The sequence below is a fragment of the Borostomias antarcticus genome (assembly GCF_949987555.1).
Source record: "Borostomias antarcticus genome assembly, chromosome: 10".
In the NCBI taxonomy this organism is placed as follows: Eukaryota; Metazoa; Chordata; class Actinopteri; order Stomiiformes; family Stomiidae; genus Borostomias; species Borostomias antarcticus.
In genome coordinates this window covers 26,957,910-26,975,715 of record NC_140243.1, presented here as the reverse complement: position 1 = coordinate 26,975,715, position 17,806 = coordinate 26,957,910, and the positions used below count along the sequence as shown (strand labels likewise).

The following is a 17,806-nucleotide window of genomic DNA, read 5'->3' as shown; positions in this document are numbered from 1 at the left end:
TTTTTTTTAACAATTTCTTTATTGAAGATTTTTCCCCTGTTAAATACAGAGACAGTGAAACAGTACAATTCAAACGTCATTCAACCCCACCCCCCACCCCCCTCCCCTTCCCCCTACTGGTTCAATACAATGCAAGGAAATAGTGGTAAGTAAATAAATAAAATAAAATACAACAAAGCAACATCAACAGCAAAAGATAAATGACAGTAAATGTACAGATATAAATGTAAAGAGATGTTGAGCACCTTAAGATTTAGACTGAAATAAAGAATAAATTAAAGGCAATACAAACAGGTATATATATATATATATATAAAAGAGCATGAATAGGAATAAAAGAAAAAAAAAGGCAGAGCAGACTACTCGATGAACCGCAACCATCTCTCGTCTTGGCATGACACCTCAATCGTCTACCTCAGCTGTCTCCATAAAGTCAATCAGGTTACGCCATATCCCTTCAAATATATCAGGCCTCTGCCTCAGATTGTACATTATTCTCTCACTGGGAATACAAGAGGTTAGTTCTCTGAGCCACAAAGAGTGTGTGGGAGGATGCTCATCCTTCCACTTAAGGGCTATGCATTTATCCGCCGTTACCAGAGCTATTTTTAGGAACCTTACAGTTTTTCTGTTGCACTGCCCTGGGAGCATTGACGTATCCCCTAAAAGTGCTAGTCTCGGTTCAGGTGGGATGTTTATTTCTGTTATCTTAGACATGGTTCTCAGTACTTCTTCCCAATAACTAGACAATCGTGAGCAAGACCAGAACATGTGAAGAAGGGAGCCAGCCTCAGATTTACACCTTGGACAGTATTGAGAGATAGTTTGATTTATTCTATGCAGTCTTTCCGGAGTGTAGTAGACTCTATGTATCAGATTGAACTGAGTCAGTGTGTGCCTAACATTAAAAGAAAAGTGTAGTGCCCTTTCACACAAACCCGCCCACTCGTCATCATCAAAGGTATGATTCAGGTCAACCTCCCATTTTCCCCTCGCTAGAAGTTCCTCCTTGTCCAGTAGCTGATTAATACCAGCATAAGCATGAGATATAAACCCTTTAATTTCCTTCTTGCTACTCAACATACTGTCTAAGGGTTGCTTTGTGATAGGTAAAAGTCTACCCCCTTGTTCTGTTTGAATATAGTGTCTTATTTGCATAAATTTGAAGAAGTGTCTCCCATCTAGGCTATACTTAGCCGCCAGTCCTATATATGAATCCAACCCCCCTTCCTTACATAGATCTCCAAAAGTCTTAATGCCCTTCCTAAACCATATTTGAGTAATCCCATCCCTTAGAGTCTCAGGTAAGAGAGGGTTAGCGTGGAATGGAGTAAGGTCATAGATGGATAAATTACTTCTAGTTTTCCTGCGTACTTCAGACCAAATTTTGTACGTGTGTTTTATGAGCGGGTTTGTTGTTAATGTTTGCAGTTGCTTGGATGAGGGTATATATGGGATTGAGGCAAGAGACATAGAATTGAGATCTTGCTGTTCTATTTGCAACCAGGAGAGGGACTGTTGTATATCTGTTTGCCACACCCAAACAGCCCGAGCCTGTGCAGCCCAGTAATAGATCTGAAAATTGGGGAGTTTTAGCCCCCCCTCCTGGTGATTTCTCTGAATGGTTCTCAACTTTATTCTAGGTGTTTTCCCCCTCCATAAGAACCTAGAAATGCTAGAATCCAGTTGTTTAAAAAAAGATTTGGGTACGGGAGTAGGTAGCATTTGGAACAGATAGAGGAACTTGGGAAGTATGTTCATTTTAATACAATTAACTCGACCCATTAAAGACAGCGGAAGGTTCATCCATCTATTGAGCTCTTCCTCCGTTTTTACCAGTAGTGGGGAGTAATTTAAAGAGAAAACTTTGGCAAGCGAGTTGGGTATCTGCAGACCTAAGTATGTTATTTTCTTCGAGTCCCAGTGGAAGGGTATAGTGTGTCTAGGTATGTTCTCACCGGCTGAGTTTAACGGCATAACCACACTCTTAGTAAGGTTGATCTTGTATCCTGAAATAGCACTATATTCATCCAATATTTCTAACAGTGCTGGTATCGACACTCCGGGTTCCGTCAGGTAAAGTAGAATATCATCGGCATATAGCGAGACTTTGTGGGTAACCCCCCCAATCTGCATTCCTTTAATTGATGGGTGTGATCTTATCGCCACCGCCAGAGGTTCTATGGCAAGCGCAAAGAGTAAGGGAGAAAGCCCACATCCTTGTCTGGTGGAGCGTGACAGGGGGATCCTAGAAGAAATGTCATTATTTGTTTGAATTTGAGCCATTGGGCGCCTGTAGAGCATTTTAACAAATTTACAGTAGGTGGAGCCAATATTCATCCTATTCATTACGTCAAACAGATAGGACCATTCCACGCGGTCAAACGCCTTTTCGGCATCCAGCGACACAGCGATTGTTGGAGAGTTATTTGTTTGGGAGGCATTAATGACATTAAATAACCTTCTAACATTATCAAATGAGGAGCGGCCCTGGACAAACCCAGTTTGGTCTAAATTAATTAATTCCGGTACGTGCTTTTCCAATCTTAACGAGAGCATTTTAGAAAATATCTTATAATCGGTGGACAAAATGGAGATCGGTCTATAGGAGCTGCATAATTTAGAATCTTTCCCTGGCTTGGGTAGGACTGTTATTAGTGCCAATTCTAGTGATTCAGGTAACTTTCCTGTCTCGCAAGCATGGTTATACATCAAGAGCAGAGGTTTAATCAATTTAGAAAGAAAAGCCTTAAAAAATTCTATGGGAAAGCCGTCCAGACCAGGGGATTTTCCAGATGTAATTTTGGAAACGGCCTCTCTTATTTCATCTTCCGTTATAGCTCTCTCCAAAGCCTCCTTGGCATTCTCAGTTAGCTTGTTTAGGTCATATTTATCTAAAAATTGTTTTGTTTTCTCCTGAAAGTTACCCTGAGAGGAGTAGAGAACTTCATAAAAGTTTCTAAAGGTGTTGTTTATCTCCTTTGGGTTAGTAATTGTACTGGAGCCTGATTTTATTACATGTATTTCTCTACGGGATTCCTCTCTGCGGATCTGCCATGCGAGAAGCTTGCCGGCTCTGTCGCCCTGTTCATAGTATCTGTGCCTTATCCTCCTCATTGCATTTTCAGTTTTCTGAATGGTTACAGTATTATATTCTAGTTGTTTAGACCTGAGTTTTTGTTGGACCTCCTTATGTTGTGATAAAAGATATTCTCTTTCAAGTTCTGCAATTTCCTTTTCTAGGGACTCCACTTTTGACCTATACATTTTCCGTTTACCAGAAGTGTAAGATATAATTTGACCTCTGATGTAGGCCTTCATTGATTCCCAGACCACATCTGGGGAAGCAGAGTTCTGATTAATTTCGAAATAAAGATCCAAATGGGTGTTAATGAACTCCATAAACTCTGGATCATTAAGTAAATAGGAGCCAAGGCGCCATCTACTGGGGGGGCTCGATGGCACAGCGGTAGGAATGGTGAGCAGTAACCCTGAGTGGTCCGAGATAGTTTTTGCCAAATATTCACATGGGGGGATTGTATGCGCTATAGCCAAAGGGACCAAGAAAAGATCAATTCTGGAGTAGCTATCGTGAACGGGAGAATAAAAGGAGTATTCCCGTAATTGTTGATTCTGAGTACGCCATATATCACAAAGCCCAAAGTTCTTAAGTTCAGTAATTAGTGCTTTTGTCGCCCGTGTTAAAGTTACCTGTTTGGATGAAGACCTATCTAGAGAGGGGTTGAGCACCAAGTTAAAATCGCCTCCAATGAAAGTCTCACCGGGTGGGCTTGCTAAGTTAAAGAAAACATCACGAAAAAACTGGGGGTCATCATAGTTAGGTGCATATATACTTGCCAGAGTGATGGATTGAGAATAAATTGAGCCCCTAATTATAACATAACGGCCTCCTTTGTCCTTGGATGTAGATGTTAACCGGAAAGGAATTGTTTTACTGATCAATATAGCCACTCCTCTAGCCCTTGAGGTAAAGGAAGAGTAAAACGCTTGGCTATATCCCCCTCGTTTTAATTTAGCATGTTCCATGTCAGTCAAGTGAGTCTCTTGAAGTAAGGCTATATCTATTCTATGCTGTTTTAAATAGGTCATAATACGCTTTCTCTTAATATAGTGGTTGATGCCTTTAACATTGAGGGTCAGGCACCTGTACTGCACAGTGTTTGTCATTATTTAAGTAATATTATCATGAAGATGGAGCTGCCCATACCTATATCTCACCCTTTCCTTGTTACCTAGACGTTGCAGACAAGAGTAAACCTTACCCAAAAAAATAAAAACAACCAAAACCATTGTAAAGATAAACCAGTAGTTCAACCCTATTGCAATGACCTCTTTCCCTATTGAGGTCTCCTCAGCATTGAACTTGCCGTGTGATAGCAGTTTTGCAAACTCAACAACACCGCTTTTGGTTCCTCCGGTGTAATCAAATCCCAAAGTAGTCCCTCAAATATCGAGGCAATGAACTAGTAAACTAACTCTTACATAAACAAGTGCAAAATAACAACAAATCAAAGTAACAACAAACTAGGTTATACATTGTAAACGAGCCGCCCGTAGGCAATATGGCAGCATTCTATATTAGTGCAACAGAACGTTAAATTACCCGTAGCCGATTGATCGTCCGTGTTCGTGCACTCAGGTAGGCTGAGCTCCAGCACAGTGGTCGGCACCCGGTTCAGAGTCCACAGAAATCCTCTTAAGCTTGATCCAAGAACGAATATGACCCCGTGGGCCATTCGAAGAGAGAATGTAAATGCAAAAAAATAACCATAAAATATAGGCCGAAAGTGCTCGGGGGGGGGGCTGTCAGGTAAAGTAGAATGCGCTTTGCGCACAATACAAGAAATAGTGGGAGGATCCGTCTGCTTCCTGGAATAACATTGTACAGCATGCAGCCAGTCCAACCGATGCTTCAGTGTCACTTCCAAAATAACTAAAATAAACTTCCTCTGACAGTCCCCTAAGTAAACAATTACAATCTAGAGTGTCTCACTCCATTCGGCTCTAGAACGTCTAGCTTATTGTCGCCTCGGTCAGTTATGAGATGACCTCCGGGTACTCTCTACGCAGGAACAGGTGTGCTGCCTCTGCCGACTCAAACGACTTACTCCCACCCGAACGCAGGTCGACTCTGAACGTCGCTGGATACATCATCCCGTGCGAGATGCCTCCAGAATCCGAGTCACATCTCTGAACCGGAGGAATTTGAGAACGAAGGCTCTAGGCGTACCATGTTCAGCTGGGCGTCTCTGTAGCGCGCGGTGGGCTCTCTCTATCTCTACTGGGTCGGTGAGTCCCAGGATCTCTGGAAGCCATTTTTCCAAGAAGCCCACGGCGTTGTCCCCTTCTACTCCTAACGGGAATCCCACGATTCTCAGGTTCTTGCGGCACTGCCTATTTTCATAGTCATCCAGTTTGTCTCTCAGTTCTAAGACATCATTACGGTGTTTCTGTTCTAGCTCTGATAAACCCTGACGCAGGTCGACAACGGTGGCCTCGTACTCGGAGCATTTAGCTTCTAGTGTGGTTACTTTTGTGTTTGTGGATTGCATGGTTTCGTTCAACTTTTCCAGTGCTGTGTCCACTTGATCTAGTCGGGTCGAGAGAGAAGTTTGGATTGTTGCCGTGAACTTTTGCATTTCCGTGGAGAACCACGGGGGCGGCTCAGTCATCTGTAGCCCACTGTTAGCAGCCATTGCTAGCTCTGAGTCCATGCTAGTCGGGGCTAGCTCTACAGAATCCGGATTATTCGACGAGTTTGGTGTTCGCTTTCCAGTTTTACGACTTCCTCGCGACATATAGCCTGCCCAAGTAAAATTCGTTTCAATAGAATGGTCAGGGAGGGTTCTACATATAAGAATTCTTCAAATTACATCGGAGGACCAAATGAGCGTGACCATTCACCGTGCTGCCATAACCGGAAGTCCAGCTTTTTTTTTCTTTTAAACAACATACGTCTGTAAACCTAAAGAATAACGGAAAAATAATATACCCTACAGGGCTTAATTAAAACGTAACCTAACGTCACCAGCATCTAGGTAAACTAGCCGTTTCTGACAATACGATTGGTTGTTGCGGGAGGGATCCCAGCGCGTGTGGTGTGTGTGTGGGCGAGCGAGCGAGGGAGAGAGGAGGTGAAGGCAGCTCATCGTGACTCGTGAGCTGAGCTTGCTTCCTTGTCAACACAATAATTCCCCAAATGACCAGAAAAAGTAGGTAGATTTGTCTTTAGTCGCTTTTCATTAAATAAGTCGCCAGGGGGGTCTGGAAAGTCGCTAAATCTAGCGACAAAGTCACATTATAGGCCGAGCAAAAGGATTCTGACTTACTACGGAATTAAGACCAAATTAAAAATCAACCAATCAAATTAGCCCACACACACGAAAAATGTTGTCATCAGTCGAAATGTAACCTAATCTGTAATTTGTCAAAATGCTTAAAGATCATATGGCAGGTTGGAGACCCCTGTGAGTCTGTGTAGGAAAATGATATAGGAACTAGAATTTCATACAAAAACGTACATTTCCTGGAGAAAATGTGAGGTGGGCTAGCTGCTGCAGTTGTATGTAACAGCTACTGCTAGAACTACTATGGACCAGGCAATCTCCATGCCCCCACCGGCGAAGACCGTGCGTCTCTAGCCCAATCAGGGGCTGAGTTGTGGGGTCTGTGGCGTGGACAGTGGCATGGTGGTGAGACTCCGCCCCCTCAGGTCAGAGCTGGTCGAGGACAGTGTAGCCCTCTCCGGGCCACCTACCTGACTCAACCAGTGAAGACCGTGTGTCTCTAGCCCACTCAGGGGCTGAGTTGTGGGGCCCGTGGCGTGGATAGTGGCGGGCTGGTTAGGCCCCGCCCACTTGGGTCACAGCTAGTCGGGGACAGTACAGTGACCTCTGGGCAATTTCCATGCATCCACCAATGAAGACTGTGTCTCTAGCCCACTCAGGGGTTGAGTTGTGGGGCCTGTGGCGTGGATAGTGGCGTGGTGGTGAGACTCCACCCCCTCAGGTCAGAGCCAGTCGGGGACAGTGTACCCCTCTCCGGGCCACCTACCTGACTCCACCATGAAGACCTCCGGGCAGTCTCCTTGCACCCACTGGTGAAGACGTGGGGTCTGTGGCGTGGTGGCAAGACTCCGCCCGCTTGGTTCAGAGCCAGGCGTGAACAGTGTAGGCCGCACTGGGCTATCCACCTGCCTTCACCAGTGAAGACCGTGTGTCTCCAGCCCACTCAAGGGCTGAGTTGTGGTGTCCGTAGCATGTTCAGTGGCATGGTGGCGAGACTCCGCCCCCTTGGGTCAGAGCCAGTCGTGGACAGTGTAGGCCATGCTGGGCTACCCACCTGCCTTCACCAGTGAAGACCGTGTGTCTGTAGCTCACTCAGGGACTGAGATGTGGGGACAGTGGCGTGGATAGTGGCGTGGTGACGAGACTCCGCCCCCTCGGGTCAGAGCCGGTCAAGGACAGTGTACTGCTCACCGGACCACCCACATGCACCCAACCGTGAAAACTGCGTCTTTAGCCAACTCAGGGTCTGAGATGTGGGGACGGTGGCGTGGATAGTGGCGTGGTGGCGAGACTTCGCCCCCTCAGGTCAGAGGTTGTGGGAGGCAGGTCAGTGATTGCAAAGAAAGAAAGAAAGAAGGATTGAAGGAAGGAAGGAATGAATATGAATGCTACCACTGTAGTCATAAAAGGGTGCCTGTACAGAGAGCCTGCACGTGTCCCCAAATTCAAATCCCAACTGACACTGTGAGCATCCTCTCATTCACTTCAATGGAAAGGCATGTTGGCTTCAGACAGCTCTCTCTCAAAAAGTATAAAGGTCACAGCCTAGATATTGACACCGTAGGAATCCTGAGAAAATGTTGAACATTTAAGGCTATGATATGTCCGTGTAGCTTCAAAACTGTAGGCATGGCGACGAGTTAGAAAAAGGGTAAAAATGCAAAATTAGCAGCTCAAAAGGTTTGAGGAGTGTGGGCACATACGTTTAAATGGAGAGCGCAGTTGCCGAACAAATCATCATACAGCGAAAACTATAAGTGACATGGCTTAGCTACTTACATTGTACGAATCAGCACAGTTATGGGAACGTTTCGATATATAATATGTGTATAAGCTGTTAAAACTGTAGGCAAAGCGACAAGTTAGAAAAAGAGTAAAAATGCAAAATTAGCAGCTCAAAAGCTAGAGTGCGTTGCCATACGTTTCAATGAGGAGCGCAGTTGCCGAACAAATTGTCATACAGCGAAAACTACAAGTCACACTGCTTAGATACTTACATTGTACGAATCAGCACAGTTGTGTGATTATTTTGATGTATAATATGTGTGTGAGCTTTCAAAACTGTAGGAGTGCCAGCAGTTTACAAAATGTGTGAATATTTTCAAAGCAACAGCTGCCACCACTCTAAAAACATAATGATACTGAACATTCCAAAAGCAGTTTCAAGCAGTTTCAATGGGACAAAAATCACTATTAAAAGTTAAATTAATAAAAAAAACTATTAAAAAAATATAAAAAATCTGAATGGATCCGGGAAACAGCTAAACATCATGAACATTTTAAAGTTTGAATGAAGTTTCTAGCACAAAGTATGAAGAAGTAGTTGAGGGCCAAAAAACTGGGGAGAATAATAATAAAGAAAGAAATAGTGGGAGTATCACAAGTTCACCTAATTAGGTGGGCTAGCTTGCAAAAGCTAACCCAACTTGTGATATTTCCACTATTTCTTTCTTTCTTTCTTTCTTTCCTTCTTTCTTTCTTTCTTTCTTTCTTTTTTTCTTTTTTTCTTTCTTTCTTTCTTTCTTTCTTTCTTTCTTTCTTTCTTTCTTTCTTTCTTTCTTTCTTTCTTTCTTTATTAGGTGGGCTAGCTTGCAGAAGCTAGCCCAACTTGTGATATTCCCACTATTTCTTTCTTTCTTTCTTTCTTATTATTCTCCCCACTTTTTTGAACCTTAACTAGTTCTTCAGACTTTGTCCTAGAAACTTCATTCAAACTTTAAAATGTTCATAATGTTTAGCTCTTGAACGGATCCATTCAGATTTTTGATATTCGTTATAGTTTTAAAACAATTTTTTGTCCCATTGAAACTGCTTGAAACTGCTTTTGGAATGTTCAGAAACGTTATGTTTTTAGAGTGGTGGCAGCAGTTGCTTTGAAAATATTCACACATTTTGTAAACTGCTGGCACTCCTACAGTTTTGAAAGCTCACACACATATGTGACAGCGGCTGGTGATTTGGTCCGCAACTCGGCAAACCCCGAAATGCGCTAGGGGGCAAAATAACTAAAAAAACTTTTTTTTGTTTTTTTTGTTTTTTTGTGTATTACCAAAGTTGAAGTTGTGAAGAACCTACTTACTATAACAGACAACAGTTTTAGGTTCACGAAATACGTTTAATTAGTCTGCAAACTAAGCTCGTTTTTAGCTGATTTCGAGCCGGGCTTGGGGGCGGGCAGATCGATTAGCATGATTTGGTTTCATTGGCTATTGCTTCCGGGTTCTCCGCCCCCCACCCTTCCCCAACACGCCGGCTTTGTTTACATTCAGTCCCAAGTTCAACCATGGATGCTACAGCTTTTGCTAAAGAGAAGACGGGGATGGCATCCAGGGCATGGAAAGAGTTTTAAGAGCAGCTAAAACTCCAGCAGAGCAGGACTCGTTCGTATACGGAGTTTTATTCTTGATGACCTGTGATACAGAGATGACTGTATCAACTTGTTGCTACCAAGTTGCTACCAAGCGAAACGTCGAATGACGTACCAGATTCACACCACCGCCAAGCATTCTGCTTTGCTTTGGGGTAAGCTGATCTTTATACTACAGATGTGGGAACATAAGAATGTAACTTGCTGCAGCATTTCACGTCGCGGTATTTGGCAGGGAAATCCCGTTGGAAATCTCGTGGGATTTCAGACGGGTGTTATTTCGTTTTAGTGATGCACCACCGCCAGGTGGCGTCTTTGAGTAGATTTAGCAGGCTGGGCTCAGTGTTTTTCTCCTATAGTCTACGAATGAAGCATCATTAAATTTCACATTCTTTAATTTAAATGCTCTGTTGTAAAGCACTTTGAGCTGAAGGTATCTGTATGAAAGGGGCTATACAAATAACGTTTAATTGTTATTATTACCTTGTTCTCAAACACATGTTTTATCCACCTCGATGTAATTTAATTATTACGAACACCTATAATATATCTAGGCCTACAGTAGCCTATCTATCTCGGCAACTGACGTCGGGTCAAGACGTGGTGTCTGTTAAGTCAAATGCGCAAAATAACAGTATTGTAAATATATTTGTTAGTAAAGATATGGTGAACGTGGGGGTTTTGCGTTTTGTTTCTGGAACGCATTCAACTGGTAGGCTACTCGTAAACCCCGGAAGTAAATTTGAAGACAGGGCACCAGCTAATGTAGCCAAGTCTGAGCGCAGTAGGCTTTATGGCTTCAGCACGATACAAAGAAAAAATAAGCTTGATCGGAGGTGTGGATCCATACAAAATTGAAATAGTCGCCATGAGTAAAGATCACTCATTGCCAATCATATCCGGACATTAACTATCTTGTGCATAGCGGCAGGTTTGACAGTGAGACATCAACCGATAATTGTAATAATGCGATTATTGAAATGGTCTTGTGAACGCCTTAATCTGATTTCCAAAATCGGGGTAAGGTCCATAGGACGATTGTGGGTTTTCATTTGCACATAACTATATTTTAATAAAACATTGAAGTCCGCCTGTCAATGACTTTCCCTAAAATTGTGTTCTGTTGCACCCCCTATTGTTAAATTATAAATGAAAAAAACATACACAATATGTTGTTATTTGAATGATCTTGAATATATATTCAAGATCATTCAAATAACAAAATATCGTGTATGTTTTTATTTATTTATACCGGCCGCCAGCTGTTCAATGAACGGCTATAGGGAATGCGCAGTTTCACGCTGGCTACAGCCTATTATATGCACAGTTTCGCGCTATGTAGGCTATTATAAATAGGCCTAAGTATTATTCATTGAGGGAGCTTGGACTCGCTGGGGACTGGTGGAGAGACACAGAGCCTCCCCAGACGCGACATCTCCAGTTGGCTGTGTATTTGAGCTGCCGCCTCAACCGTGCGTATAAGAGCAGAGCGCATCATATAGCTACAACTAGTAGCCCATAGCCATTAAAACGGCTTATTGTTTTATTCATATATCAACTAGATAATTCGATAATAATGAGTAGCCTAGTAGGCTATAAAATGAATTCAATAGGGCAAGCCTTAAGTTGTAGCCTAGGCTACAGTACAATCACAAGACGCATAGGCCTAGCCTATCGTAAAAAGCGTTGCGTTCTCATAGGCCTATATTAACTTAGATAATTATTAATTATGCTCAGGTCATAATGTCCGTTGAAAATAATTCCCTCTAAGCAGAATTTGAATTGTATTAAAATAGGCTAAAGTTAAATTTCCACATATTCTGATTCCTTCTAGGTCTATATAAAAAAAAACATTTTTCTAATGTGTAGCCTATAGGCAATGAACAAAACAGCCACAATGTAGCCTGCTTAGCGAGCGAGAGGGCAGTCTACCATAAAGTGTATAACCATAATGTAATATATCTAGACTACATGCATTGTGGTATTTCTTTATATAGCCAATTGTTTCTCAATAAACAGTTAAGTCATCCTCTGAGTCCGAATGTAGGCTAATAGACCGGCAGCTCTAAATGCCTTCACAATCAATGAGACATGGTTGTAAAAATGATGTTTTATTGATGAAAAGGGTAAAACTGGAAAACATGGAGAGTCATTGCATTGATCGATGCAGTCCGCTACCAGCAAACACTGAAAATACAGGTCCTCCAGCGAACCTGGACTAGACTATTGTAACCCCCCCCCCCCCAAATTCTTTTATATTCAAATAAACTGGATAAACCGGTTTCCTAGCCCTGGATCGTGGGAGGGGGGTAGCCTGCGTTAGCGGGTGCTTTGCCATGACCGGCCATTGAATTTATGTGTTGCCATTCATTTAAACCACCATCTCATCTAGACTACTTCTGTTGCTGCATTTTTACATTTATGCTTTCATGATTTTAGAGCGCAATAAACATTTTCCAGGATTCCAAAAAGTCCATCCATTCATCCAACTTTGTTCTGAGCGCAGCGCAGGCTGGTATCTACTGTCAAGGCTCACGACTGATGCACTCCCTTAACACGGAGTGTTTCTGGAACGCATTCAACTGGTAGGCTACTTGTAAACCCCTGAAGTAAATTTGAAGACAGGGCACCAGCTAATGTAGCCAAGTCTGAGCGCAGTAGGCTATATGGCTTCAGCACGATACAAAGAAAAAATAAGCTTGATCGACTTGTGGATCCATATAAAATTGACATAGTCGCCATGAGTAAAGATCACTCATTGCCAATCATATCCGGACATTAACTATCTTGTGCATAGATAGCGGCAGGTTTGACAGTGAGTGCCTTCACATGCACAATATACACAATATTTTGTTATTTGAATGATCTTGAATATATATATATTCAAGATCATTCAAATAAGAAAATATCGTGTACGTTTTTATTTATTTATACCGGCCGCCAGTCGTTCCATGAACGGCTATAGGGAATGCGCAGTTTCGCTCTGGCTACAGCCTATTATATGCACAGTTTCGCGCTACGTAGGCTATTATAAATAAGTATTATTCATTGGGAATAGCTTGGACTCGCTGGGGACTGGTGGAGAGACGCAGAGCCTCCCCAGACGCGACATCCTCCAGTTGGCTGAAGAGCTGTGCGCTCTGGCCTCCAAACAGCCACCGGCTGCGCCCCTCGCAGTGTCCACAGAAGAATACCCCCACCAAAATACCTGCATGGTGAAGACAAGCTGCAGAACTGTCTACCAATGCATGAAGTGCACCTAGCTGTCTGTGAGAGGCTATAGCAGAGGATATGTGCGAAGTGTATTTGAGCTGCCGCCTCAACCGTGCGTAAGAGCAGAGCGCATCATATAGCTACAACTAGTAGCCCATAGCCATTAAAACGGCTTATTGTTTTATTCATATATCAACTAGATAATTCGATAATAATGAGTAGCCTAGTAGGCTATAAAATGAATTCAATAGGGCAAGCCTTAAGTTGTAGCCTAGGCTACAGTACAATCACAAGACGCATAGGCCTAGCCTATCGTAAAAAGCGTTGCGTTCTCTTGTCGCGGGCGGGCGCGCAGCCTAGTTCCATATGAGAACACTCCTCGGTCCAATTCCGTATAGTAGATCAGCCTGTGTACTTTCAACGAATGTATTATTAGAAATAATATCATAATAATATATAAAGCCTTCAACGACCTCCTGCTGCCTGCCTGATGGTCTCAGGGCTAAAGAGACCGCGCGATCATTCCTCTAGCTGCTTTGCTGCTAATGCGAGTTCGTCTCCGTTCCTGCCCGAGAAACAGAAGTTGAACTTATAGCATCAAAATAGCTACAGGAATCAACGTTGTAAAGTTAGCTATCTGCTTTTTAGCCACCGACAGCTACCGTTAATATTATGGAAGCTGCTGTCGTGAGCTAACGTGCTATCACGGTCTCATCGTGCAGCTTCACAGCCTGCTATTAGCAGACAGCATTAAGTTGACAAAATCACACTTGCACATCATTAGAATTCCAACCATTTATATGGGATTTATCATTCAACTAAACATGGAACCTGAATACTACCTGATATTTCAACCTGCTGCCATCAGTGATCGGCGCGTCTGCTTGTTTGAGTCATGAATATCTTACGCAGTTATATTCCATGTAGTGTCCCAAAACTGTTAAATCATTCCCCATGTAGTTCACTATGAGTCGCACTCAATACATCCATGGTAATAGGGAATAGGGTGTGAGTGAACCATTTCAAACACATCTCTGGTCATCTCCGCTAGCCATCTTACTCGTCCTGATGCCATGTTCCATATGAGAACACTCAGCCTAATGTATTAAACTTCTACTTGTCCCGACAGTTAACAGATATAGACCCGGCGACAGTTACAGAGATAGAAACTATAAATAGATAGGCTTTGTTCGTAATAATTAAATTACAACCAGACAGACAACAAGGAGTTTGAGAACGGTAGGCTAATCTAATGTGCGAGCCAGCAATGGGTCAATGAGTGGTATTACTGCGCCCCTATGGGCAGGCGAGCGGTGGTGCGGAATGACGTAAAGCGCCTGTTAGAATACCGCGGGTCAAGTTACATTCTTATGTTCCCACATCTGTATCTGTGCTGTTTACATTACATTAACGTTAGTCGTTTAGCAGTAACTCCTTTCTAAACAAGTGACTAAGTCTAGCTAGCATAACAAAGGCACTAGCACTAACTAACAAAGGCTAGCTAGCTAACGTTAGCTAACATGCTAGTTAGCTGAGCTAGCCCTTTGTTCCTAAACTAGCCAGCGAGGCAGCTAATATCGAGCTAGGTAGCTATATTATAGAGAGAAACAGAATGAGAGAGCATGAGAGGTATGGTAGTCTGACACCTTTTTCTTTGTTTTGGTTACAGGATGAGCAAAAACAAGCTCCAGCTTGTAAGGAATTACAGCTCTCCCTTCATACCAGCCAGCAAGAAGATCACTATGCACTACAGCTTTGATTTTGCACAACAGGTGAGAATACGTTCATCCTATCATGCATTAGCTAGTCTATTTAATCAACACATTCTGGTACTATTTTATCTATATGGAGTGCCAGTACTGTGGGCAATAGTTTAATGTACTTTCTTCCTTCTATTCTATTGCAGTTTTGATGCTGAGAGACCTGGCATGGCCTGGTGGCCAGAGAACACCGTGATGCACCGGCAGTCGAGTTTCAGCTGCTGCGCAAGCCTGATGTCCTGCCCCCCAGAGAAGGTCTTCTTGTGCAAGCCCCACCCGGACTGGACATGGCCAGACAGACGTATCTCTTTGACAAGATCAGAGAGTTCTGTTCTGATGAGGGACGAGGCGCCACATGTCCCCCGCCAAACTCCACAGCAGCTCAGAACAAGACTGTCCGCTTGTAGATTCACTGCAGATCATCAGGACGGACAGCACTGCAGGAGAAAGGCCACAGCCTTTTCCTGTTTGTATACTGAAGCGTTGCTTGTTCTCTTGCACAGACTTGCCCACACTTGCACAGAATGCATTGTCAGACTATTGAATACTGAGCCGAGTACTGTTGTTATTACCTTGAGTATTGAGCTGGGGACTGTTATTACTTTGTTGTACACTTGATCACAATGAACACTATGCACCTTGTCTATACAACATACAACTGACTGTACACTTTAACACTTAGACTGTTGCCTTTTTTTGTACACTTTACTACTTATGCTTTTACTTTATATCATGTATGTGACAATAAAGAACGTTAAATTTGAACTTCATCTTATATTGTGTTGTGAATGCAGTTAAGAACAAGATTAATACTGACTCAAAGAGTGTGGGGTCATCAGTGAGAGAGCACCCCACTTGGCAGCCACTCTCAGGTAATACCCCAAGTTGACAGCCACTCTGACAGATAATGACAGATCGTCCAGTGGGGGAGTGGCTGGGGGTGCGGTTACTGTACTGTATTGTTCACGCCCATTACCTGGCAGTCAGAGGTGTGAAAATGTTGGAGAACTTTGGAGGGGGATTTCTCAGCTAAGTTGATTTGGCAGTACTAGCATTCAAAAAAGCATATCTTCTTCAACTATGTTCAGATTTCAATGTATGAGACCTCATTTGAAAGCTTACAATCTGCACTTTCATAATCTGTAAAAAAATGAAAAATGACCTTTGCCTAGTTGAGGACCAAATTACCAGCGGCGGTCACATATGTATGTTCTGTTGTTTTGTTAGGCCTACTTTGGTTTTGTTGTGTGGTTGTTTTTGTCTCCCTCTACTGTTCTCAATCTCAACTCTCAGGGCGCGCGCCTGGTTAAAGTCATCAGTACTCACCTGCTTCCAATTAACTGCTTCAATCAACCTGGTCCCTCCCTTCCTATAAATAGTCCTCTTTGTCAGCTGGTGGCCAACAGTTTGAAGATGGCGCAGTCACAGTTACAGGAGCAGCTCCAGTGTTCTATGTGCATGGACCTGTACAAAGACCCGGTCACCATTCGGTGTGGCCATACCTTCTGCAAGGCCTGTCTTGAGGTCTGCCGGAACAGCTCAGCGAATCCCGTCTGCCCGCTCTGCAAAAGATGGTTCCCCCAAGCAAAACTCCAAGTTAACTATGTTCTTCGAGACATGGTGGAGAATTTGCTGCCGAGAACCGGACATGAGGTGGTCAACATGAGAGAAAATGGGGTCCTGGAGGCTATGCTGAGGAAGTCTTGGGAACGACTTGCAGATCCTGTGACCCTGGATAACAGCACAGCCCACCCGAGCATCATCATCTTCGGGGCGGCCAGAAACAAAATCAGGGTGGACTGCAACAAGAGGAACCGGCGGTTCAATCATCCTCAACGCTTCAACAACCTGCCCTGCATCATGGGCTCCCGGCCCCTCACCTCGACCTCCTACTTCTGGAAGGTCGAGATGGACTCCTTCACCATCACCCTGGGACAGGGCATACGGCACACTTCCTGGTTTGTAGGCCTGGCCACTCAGGCTGCGGTAGGATACCATTTGGCCAACCAGTTCCGTTGGATCCTGCAGTGCAGGGAAGGGTGCCTGACGGCAGGCGGGATGCTTGTGGATAGTGACGAGTCGAGGAACAATAGTGGCTGGGAGATAGGCATGCGCCACGACACCTGGGAGGGTTCGTTGACATTCTATGATTTGGGGCGCTCCCGACCCCTGTACAAGTTCACCCAGGTGCGGTCTGGGAGCAGGCTGTTCCCCGTGTTCTGTCCTGACCTTGGGGGAGAGCAGTGCTCTGGGGTCATGACCCTCAAATGACCCTTGAATGTTTGTTTTAATGTTTTGTTTTTTAAACGTTTTGCTTTAATTTCAATAAAATTGTATTATCACTAAGTTTTAAACGTGTATTACTCATGCTTTCTCAGTTCTAATATGTGACAGCGGCTGGTGATTTGGTCCGCAACTCGGCAAACCCCGAAATGCGCTAGGGGGCAAAATAACTAAAAAACCTGTTTTTTTTGTTTTTGTTTTTTTTGTGTATTACCAAAGTTGAAGTTGTGAAGAACCTACTTACTATAACAGACAACAGTTTTAGGTTCACGAAATACGTTTAATTAGTCTGCAAACTAAGCTCGTTTTTAGCTGATTTCGAGCCGGGCTTGGGGGCGGGCAGATCGATTAGCATGATTTGGTTTCATTGGCTATTGCTTCCGGGTTCTGATGAGGGACGAGACGCCACATGTCCCCCGCCAAACTCCACAGCAGCTCAGAACAAGACTGTCCGCTTGTAGATTCACTGCAGATCATCAGGACGGACAGCACTGCAGGAGAAAGGCCACAGCCTTTTCCTGTTTGTATACTGAAGCGTTGCTTGTTCTCTTGCAGACTTGCCCACACTTGCACAGACTGCATTGTCAGACTATTGAATACTGAGCCGAGTACTGTTGTTATTACCTTGAGTATTGAGCTGGGGACTGTTATTACTTTGTTGTACACTTGATCACAATGAACACTATGCACCTTGTCTATACAACATACAACTGACTGTACACTTTAACACTTAGACTGTTGCCTTTTTTTGTACACTTTACTACTTATGCTTGTACTTTATATCATGTATGTGACAATAAAGAACGTTAAATTTGAACTTCATCTTATATTGTGTTGTGAATGCAGTTAAGAACAAGATTAATACTGACTCAAAG

At 43.5% G+C, this 17,806-nt stretch overlaps 1 protein-coding gene across 1 annotated transcript; it reads left to right on the top strand.

The window, feature by feature from the left end:
- Positions 1–16,061: 16,061 nt before the first annotated feature.
- On the top strand, positions 16,062–16,919 carry LOC311314360 (ret finger protein-like 4B; the record flags this gene model as incomplete). Its single annotated transcript, XM_084444697.1, has 1 exon — positions 16,062–16,919. The coding sequence occupies one exon, from the start codon at positions 16,062–16,064 to the stop codon at positions 16,917–16,919; it is 858 nt and encodes a 285-aa protein (XP_084300823.1).
- Between the last annotated feature and the right edge of the window lie 887 nt (positions 16,920–17,806).